The sequence below is a fragment of the Passer montanus genome, unplaced genomic scaffold (genome assembly GCF_014805655.1).
Source record: "Passer montanus isolate IOZ18808 unplaced genomic scaffold, ASM1480565v1 scaffold239, whole genome shotgun sequence".
Taxonomy (NCBI): domain Eukaryota; kingdom Metazoa; phylum Chordata; class Aves; order Passeriformes; family Passeridae; genus Passer; species Passer montanus.
Window position 1 is genome coordinate 96,620 of NW_024367026.1, and position 8,549 is coordinate 105,168.

At 72.4% G+C, this 8,549-nt stretch overlaps 1 protein-coding gene across 2 annotated transcripts in view; it reads left to right on the forward strand.

Moving 5' to 3' along the window:
* The window catches only part of DNMT3A (DNA methyltransferase 3 alpha), a 31,742-nt gene that overhangs the window by 1,308 nt on the left and 21,885 nt on the right, over positions 1-8,549 (forward strand). The window contains exons 2-3 of one of the 2 annotated variants that reach the window (XM_039710939.1): positions 143-314; positions 5,190-5,294. In XM_039710939.1, coding sequence (XP_039566873.1) covers positions 246-314; positions 5,190-5,294 — 174 coding nt within the window. In that variant the 5' untranslated portion in view covers positions 143-245. Of the gene's footprint in view, positions 1-51; positions 315-5,189; positions 5,295-8,549 lie in introns of those variants that run through there. The other variant, XM_039710940.1, reaches the window with a different exon arrangement.

An 8,549-nucleotide genomic window follows, 5' to 3' on the forward strand; every position in this document is an offset into this window, starting at 1 on the left:
CGGGCGGGCCGGGGTCTCGGCGGGGCCGCAGCCCAGCCCGGCCGAGTCAAGGCTGTGGCACGTTAATAATTGCCGGCGCTGGGGCCGGGCCGGGGGCGGCGGGGCGGGAGCACCCCTGAGCCCCGTGCTCTTCCCCCCGCAGGGCCAGGAGGATCCAGGCAGCGGCGGGGGACGGCTCCCGGAGCCCTGCGAGGCGCGGCGGGCTGCGCTCGGTGCTGAGCAGGCGGCGGCCGCCCGGCCCCACCATGCCGTCCAGCGGGACCCTGGACGCCGGCAGCCCCGCGCCCAGCCGGGAGGCGCTGGACACGCACAAGGTACGGCCCGGGGGGCTGCGGGACCCCGGGGGAGCGCGGCCGGGGGGCTCCGGGGCTCCCTCCCCTCCGGCCGGAGAAGGGGGTGCGGGACCCCCCCCCGTGCGGGAGAGGCCAGAGCCGCGGGCGGGATTAGCGCGGATTGAGCTATTCCTGGCGCTGGGGACACAGACCTGCTGTCACCTCCCGGCTGCAAGGCGGCTGCCAGGGCGGGGTGTCCCCAGGAGGGGGTGTCCCCAGGAGGGGGGGTGTCCCCAGGAGGAGGGTGTCCCCCCGGATGGGGTGTCCCCAGGATGGGGTGTCTCCAGGATGGGGTGTCCCCCAGGAGGGGGTGTCCCCAGGAAGGGGTGTCCCCCAGGAAGGGGTGTCCCCCAGGAGGGGGTGTCCCCAGGATGGGGTGTCCCCAGGAGGGGGTGTCCCCCAGGAGGAGGGTGTCCCCCAGGAGGAGGGTGTCCCCCAGGAGGAGGGTGTCCCCCAGGATGGGGTGTCCCCCAGGAGGGGGTGTCCCCAGGAAGGGGTGTCCCCCAGGAAGGGGTGTCCCCCAGGAGGGGGTGTCCCCAGGATGGGGTGTCCCCAGGAGGGGGGGTCCCCCAGGAGCCAGAAGAGGGTGTCCCCAGGAGGGGGTGTCCCCCAGGATGGGGTGTCCCCAGGAGGAGGGTGTCCCCCAGGAGGGGGTGTCCCCAGGAGGGGGTGTCCCCCCGGATGGGGATGTCCCGGCCCCGGGGTGTGTGCTGGGTTCGTGCCCTGTGCCAGGTGGGACACATGGTCTGTAACCCCCGTGCCAGCCCTGCTCCCCCCTCGGGGGTCCCCGCAGCTCCTCCGCGTGTGACACCGGGCTCAGCAGGGACACCCCGGCCAGGTGCCGGTGCCAGGGCTGGCAGAGCCGCGGCTGTTCCCGTGGGGAGTGTCCAGCAGCCAGGGCAGGGCTGGGCGAGGCGTGGGCACCGGGGCCGCGGCCAGCTGGGCACGGTCCCGCTGCGGGCACGGCCAGCCCGGGTCAGCCCGGCTCCTGCTGTGCCCGGGTCAGCCCGGGTCCTGCTGGCCGCCCGGGCCACGCTGCTCCCGCACGCTGCTGCTCCCCGTCCCCCGGCCACTGCTGCCAGGGCTGAGGGGACAGCCCGTGTGTCCCCTGGGATGTGGGCATGTATCCCCTGGGATGTGCCCGTGTGTCCCTTGGGATGTGCCCCCTTGTATCCCTTGGGATGTGTCCATTGTGGCTCTGTGTCCCTTGGGATGTGCCTGGTGTGTCACCTGTGTGTCCCCTGGGACGTGCCTGGCACCTCCTTGGCACAGCTGGGGGCACGGGTGCCCCGGGGCCGGCTCTGTCCTGCCCTGCAGTGCTGCCGGCAGGAGCCAGGAGCGGGGTGGATGCGCAGCCCCCGAGTTTGGGGGGGTTCTGGGGGCACGGGGGGCACAGGGCAGAGCCGGGGCAGTGCCCGCTGCAGCCCGGTACCCCCGGGAGCAGGGCAGAGCCGGGGCAGTGCCCAGGGCTGGCAGCGGTTCCTGCGCTGTCCCGGGCTGACCCCGCGGGATGCGGCGTCGCCTCCCCCGCGGCCACACGCCGAGGGCACCGAGCCGAGGTGACCCTGCCGAGGGCGCCGTGCCCAGGTCACTGTGCCGAGGGCACCGTGTGGCGGGTCGGGCAGGTGCCGGTGGCTCCCGGCGGGGCCGAGCCCGTTCCCAGCCGGGGCAGGGCTCTGCAGCCGGGACCCCCGGGGCCACGGGCCAGGCTGAGCTGGCAGTGCCCCGAGCAGGGTGGCAGTGCCCAGGGCTGTGCTGGCAGTGCCCAGAGCAGGGTGGCAGTGCCCGGGGCTGTGCTGGCAGTGCCCGGGCTGTGCTGGCAGTGCCCGGGGCTGTGCTGGCAGTGCCCAGAACAGGGTGGCAGTGCCTGGAGCTGTGCTGACTGTGCCCAGAGCAGGGTGGCAGTGCCCGGGGCTGTGCTGGCAGTGCTCAGAGCAGGGTGGCAGTGCCCAGAGCAGGGTGGCAGTGCCCGGAGCTGGGCTGGCAGTGCTCAGAGCAGGGTGGCAGTACCCAGAGCAGGGTGGCAGTGCCCGGGGCTGTGCTGGCAGTGCCCGGAGCTGGGCTGGCAGTGCCCGGAACAGGGTGGTGGTGCCCAGAGCTGGACTAGCAGTGCCCAGGGCTGAGCTGGCAGTGCCCCAGGCAGGGCTGGAAGTGCCCGGAACTGAGCTGGCAGTGCCCGGGACTGAGCTGGCAGTGCCTGGAGCAGGGTGGCAGTGCCCAGAGCAGGGTGGCCGTGCCTGGAGCAGGCTGGCAGTGCCCAGAGCAGGGCTGGCAGTGCCCATGGCAGGGCTGGCAGTGCCCAGAACAGGGTGGCAGTGCCTGGGGCTGTGCTGGCAGTGCCCGGATCAGGGCTGGCTGTGCCTGGAGCAGGGCTGGCACTGCCCAGAGTGGTGTGGCAGTGCCCGGGGCGGGCTGGCAGCGCAGCCAGCACTGCGTCACGCCGCAGCTCCGCCGCCGTTCCCCCGGGCCGTTGCCTGGCAGCGGGGCAGGAGCGGCCCCGGGCCGTGCGGGGCTCCCCACGCTCGGAGGGCACGGGGCAGCCATGGCCGATGGCAGTGAGGGGCTGCGGCCCCGGCCGTGCCAGGCTGGGGGGACACAGCCCCCCGAGCCCCCTGCCAGCCCTGCTGCTGCCCAGGCTGTGCCCCCACCCCTGCCCCGCTTTTGGGGCGCGGGCTGTGCCCCCCTGAGGGCTCCTGGGGGCACCTCCCTGGCTCCACAGCAGGGACCCTGCTGTCCCCCCTCCCTGGCAGCCCTCGGGCCCCTCCAGCTGCTCCCCCCGGAGCCCCCCGTGCCCCTCTGGGACCAGCGGGTGCCCCCCAGCTGCTCCCCTCCCGCCAGGGGAGGCCTGGCTACACCTGGTGCACGACACCCCCAAATCTTCCATGTGCATCCCCTAAATGCTGCCAGGCCTGGGGCAGTGCCAGCACCAGCCAGGGCCAAAGGGACAGGTGCCAGGGTCGCCCTGGGGCTGGCCTGCACCCCTGGGTGCTGCCCTGCACCCCTGGGTGCTGTCCTGGGCCCAGGGGGCCTGTGGGGCAGGGACCCCCAGGACTGCTGGGTCTGGGCTCCTGCCATCGCCCTTGGACCTGTCCCAGAACTTTCCAGGGGATGCCGTGGGAGTGGGGCCCTGCCTGGCAGAGCCCCTGCGTGCTGTGCTGTCCCCTGTCCTCATTCAGAGCTGGCAGTGCCAGCGGGTGCCAGGGCTGGGGGTCCCCACACGGGGCTGGGGGGTCTGTGCAGGGCTGGGGGGTCCTTGCAGGGCTGGGGGGTCCTTGCAGGGGCTGGAGGCTGCCCGGCCCCACAGGCAGGCGAGCAGGGCTGGGACAAGCACAGTTCTGGAGGGACACCTTGGGGACAGACCTGTGCTGGCACCCGTGCACCCACAGGCACCAAGGGCAGGCAGGGCACCAAGGCTGCAGCGGGCACGGGGCGTGCAGCTGGGTCAGGGAGGGTGGCACAGGGCAGCTGGTTTGGGGACTGTGGCTGGGCGCAATGGGCACCGGGCATGCAGCTGGGTCAGGGAGGGTGGCACAGGGCAGCTGGTTTGGGGACTGTGGCTGGGCCACCATGGCAGTGGGGCACCAGAGCCATGGGCACAGAGCCATGGGGCACCATGGGCACAGAGCCGTGGGCACCGTGTGTCCCGGTGCCGTGGGTCCGGCTGCTGCACCCAGGGGTGCTCCAGCTGCACGCCGCTGGCGCGGTGCCCGCTCGGGGCGCAGGCAGGAATGCAGCAGTGCAGCTGCGGGGCTGCAGGGCTGCGCTGCCTGCGGCGCTGTCTGGCTGCCAGCCCCATCCCCTCCCCGGCCTCTCCCTCGCCAGCCCCCCACCGGCCTCTCCTCCTCCCCGCTCCCCCTCCGCGGCCTCTTCCTGCTCGGCCGCCGCCGCCGGGATCTTCGGGGCTCAGGTGAGACCCGCCCCGCGCCGTGCCAGGGCCGTGCCCTGCCCGCCGTGTGCCCCCGGTGCCCGGCGCGGGGCCAGGGCCCGCCACGGGGCACGTTCATCTCCCGGGGCCGCGCTCCTGCTGCCCACCATGCTGGCACACGCATGCTGCCAGCTGCTGGGGGGCACGGCGGGGTCCATGGGGGCACGTGCCACGGGGGCACGTTCATCTCCCGGGGCCGCGCTCCTGCTGCCCACCATGCTGGCACACGCATGCTGCCAGCTGCTGGGGGGCACGGCGGGGTCCCCAAAGCAGCTGGCTGCCCGCCCCAGGGGTGCCCAGCTCCCACTGCTGGCCCTCGTGCCCAGGGAGCCCCATGGCTGCTGGGAGGTGCCCACAGGGCCCCGCTGCGCTCCTTGGGGCAGGGTTTGGTGGGTGGCAGCAGTGGCACGGTGGCACAGGGCAGGAGGGTCACCCGCTGAGGCTCCGGGCCACGCCTGTGCCACGGCCCAAGCGTGGCAGGAGCCACTGCCACCCTTCCTGGTGCTGCTGGCCTGGTGGTGCCACAATGGAGCCAGCTGGCCGGGCAGGCGCCCGTCACCCTGTGGTGGAGCAGAGCCGTGCCCAGCTCAGGCTGGCTGGGAGCAGAGCCGTGCCCAGCCCGGGAGCAGAGCTGTGCCCAGCCCAGGAGCAGAGCTGTGCCCAGCCCGGGAGCAGAGCCGTGCCCAGCCCGGGAGCAGAGCTGTGCCCAGCTCAGGAGCAGAGCCGTGCCCAGGCCAGGCTGCCCAGGAGCAGAGCTGTGCCCAGCCCAGGAGCAGAGCTGTGCCCAGCCCAGGAGCAGAGCTGTGCCCAGCCCAGGAGCAGAGCTGTGCCCAGCCCAGGAGCAGAGCTGTGCCCAGCCCAGGAGCAGAGCTGTGCCCAGCCCGCCCAGGCCAGGCTGCCCGGTGGCATAAGCTCCTCTCTGTGTCTGGCAGGGGGAAGAGGAGCCCGAGGAGAACCCGAGCAAGGAGGAGAAGCAGGAGCCGGGGACGCCCATGAGGAAAGCGGGGCGGCCCGGGCGGAAGCGCAAGCATGCCCAGGTGAGCCAGCGGGCACCAGCTGGGTGGCAGAGGGTGTCCCCGGGGGCTGTCCTGCCCTGTGGCCGCACTGGTGACAATCCTCAGCTGCTGGCCTGGCTGCCCCGCGTGCCAGGGTGCTGAGGCAGAGGGGGCTGTCCCTCCCTCCTGGCCCTCCGCCAGCCTCCTGTGCCCGGTGGCACCTCCTGCCCTGCCGTGCATTCCCTCCCTGCCCGGGGGCTCTGACCCTGCTCCCCACCCTGGGGCTGCTGGGCCTGGGCAGCAGAGCCCCCGAGCCTCTGAGGGCCCCCCAGCTGCTGCCCACGGGTGATGCCCACCCAGCCCTCGCCGGGCCACGGGCACCGTGCCCGCTGGGGCAGCTGGCAGTCACGGGTGGCAGCTGAGCACACTTGTGGCTCGTCCCTTCCAGGCCCTGGTGTGTGCCAGTGGCACTGGGGAGCCACCTCCCTGCAGGGTGGCCAGGTGGCACGTGGCTGGCAGCACGGCGTGGGTGCAGGAGCAGTGTCACGGGTTCCTCTGGCACTGCAGGCCCCCAGGAAGGGGCTCACACGGTGTCCCCATTCCCACAGGAGGGGACAGCGGGGTGACAAACAGGCCCAGGGTGGGCAGGGCCTGGGGACGGGCAGGGCAGGGGCACCTCCGCCCTCGGAGGGCTGCAAATGCTTTTGGGAGAGTTTCTGCCAGCCGGAAGGGGTCACCCTGTGCTGGCACAGTTCGGGTCCAGCTGCCTGTCCCTGTCCCTGCCCCTGTCCCTGTCCCTGTCCCTGATCCTTGCCATGCCTGTCCCTGTCCCTGTCCCTGTCCCTGTCCCTGTCCCTGTCCCTGTCCCTGTCCCTGTCCCTGTCCCTGCCCTGCCAGTGCCAGGGGCACAGCACAGCTGGGGCAGTGTCACTGTGCCAGGGCAGTGTCACTGTGCTGGTGCCAGGCTGGTGCCAGAGCTGGCCCTTTGGCCGGCAGCTCCCAGTGCCAGGGGAGCAGAGCTGGCACGGCCAGCCCCAGGCACTGCCAGGGAAGCCCCTGCAGCCGTGACTAACAGTGCCCTCCCTGAGGAGAGCCCGCTGTGCCAGGGGCACGGGGCAGGCTGGGGGAGCTGGCACACGCCCTGGGCGCCAGGCTGGCCCTGTGGGTGCCAGCTGGGGGTCCCCAGCAGCCGTGGGCACCAGGGTGTCCTGTGGGTGCCAGCTGGGGGTCCCCAGCATCCGTGCCCAGGTGGGCAGAGGGACCTTGCCCTGTCAGCGGTGAGGGGCACAGGGTGCCAGAGGTGGGGCTGGCAGGGCAGGGGCAGGGGGCTGGCTGGCACAGCCCTGTGTCACAGGTGTCACGGTGTGGGTGAGCTGTGCCAGGCTGTGCCAGGCTGTCCTGTGGTGCACCGTGCATTCTGAGCCATGCTGTGCCATGCTATGCCAAGCTGTGCCAGGCTTACCAGGCTGTCCTGTGGTGCCCCATGCCATGCTGAGCCAGGCTGAGCCAGGCTGTGCCAGGCTGTGCCAGGCTGTGCCGGGCTGTGCCAGGCTGTACCAGGCTGTTCTGTGGTGCCCCCTGCCATGCTGTGCCATACTGAGCCATGCTGTGCCATGCTGAGCCTTGCTGAGCCGTGCCGTGCCATGCCATGGCCCCAGTGCCAGCGTCCCCAGTGCCAGCTGCACCTGGCAGAGGGACACCCCTCAGCAGGGTGGCTCTGTGTGTGGTGCCTCGGGTGACAGGGGCACCTTCCCCGGGCTGGGGTGGGCACAGCAGTCCCCAGTGCCACCCCTGCTGTGCCCCTCGGGAGTGTCCCCAGTGCCAGCCTGTGTCCCGGGCAGCAGGCAGGGCACGGCCGTGCAGGGCAGGCTCCTGGGGCAGGGGAAAGGCAGAGCTTGTGCCAGGGCTCCTTGGCAGGCAGCCTGGCAGGGGGGCAGAGGGCTCCGGGGAGGGGACAGGGTCCCACACCCGCTGGCCCTGTCCCCTGCCCCTCCCTGGTGTGGTCTGAGGGTTCAGTGAGCTGGGGTGCCAGTCCTGGCCAGGCAGGGGTGCCAGGCTCGGCCAGGGCAGCAGAGAGGGCTGGCAGCAGGTGGGCAGAGGGACCTTGCCCTGTCAGCGGTGAGGGGCACAGGGTGCCAGAGGTGGGGCTGGCAGGGCAGGGGCAGGGGGCTGGCTGGCACAGCCCTGTGTCACAGGTGTCACGGTGTGGGTGAGCTGTGCCAGGCTGTGCCAGGCTGTCCTGTGGTGCACCGTGCATGCTGAGCCATGCTGTGCCATGCTATGCCAAGCTGTGCCAGGCTGTACCAGGCTGTTCTGTGGTGCCCCATGCCATGCTGTGCCAGGCTGTGCCATGCTATGCCAAGCTGTGCCGGGCTGTACCAGGCTGTTCTGTGGTGCCCCCTGCCATGCTGTGCCATACTGAGCCATGCTGTGCCATGCTGTACCAGGCTGTACCAGGCTGTGCCAGGCTGTTCTGCGGTGCCCCATGCCATGCTGTGCCATACTGAGCCATGCTGAGCCTTGCTGAGCCGTGCCGTGCCATGCCATGGCCCCAGTGCCAGCGTCCCCAGTGCCAGCTGCACCTGGCAGAGGGACACCCCTCAGCAGGGTGGCTCTGTGTGTGGTGCCTCGGGTGACAGGGGCACCTTCCCCGGGCTGGGGTGGGCACAGCAGTCCCCAGTGCCACCCCTGCTGTGCCCCTCGGGAGTGTCCCCAGTGCCAGCCTGTGTCCCGGGCAGCAGGCAGGGCACGGCCGTGCAGGGCAGGCTCCTGGGGCAGGGGAAAGGCAGAGCTTGTGCCAGGGCTCCTTGGCAGGCAGCCTGGCAGGGGGGCAGAGGGCTCCGGGGAGGGGACAGGGTCCCACACCTGCTGGCCCTGTCCCCTGCCCCTCCCTGGTGTGGTCTGAGGGTTCAGTGAGCTGGGGTGCCAGTCCTGGCCAGGCAGGGGTGCCAGGCTCGGCCAGGGCAGCAGAGAGGGCTGGCAGTGGGGCTGGCAGCGTGGCACGGATGGGGCCGTGCAGGGTGTGTGTCCCTGTCCTGGCAGGATGGCACACGAGGGGACACAGGAGCGTGCCAAGTCCCTCCTGCCCAGCCGGGCTCCTTGGCAGCGCCAGGGGAGCCTGTGCCACGTGTGCCCAGCGCCCCACACCAGGGCTGAGCCCCCCGGGCTGTCCCAGCGAGGGGCTGGGCTGAGCTCCTGCAGCCCCCAGAGCCCACAGGCCCCCCCAGAGCCCCCAGCCTCACTGAGCCCCCCAAACCCCACAGTCTCCAGAGCCCCACAGCATCCCCGAACCCCCCA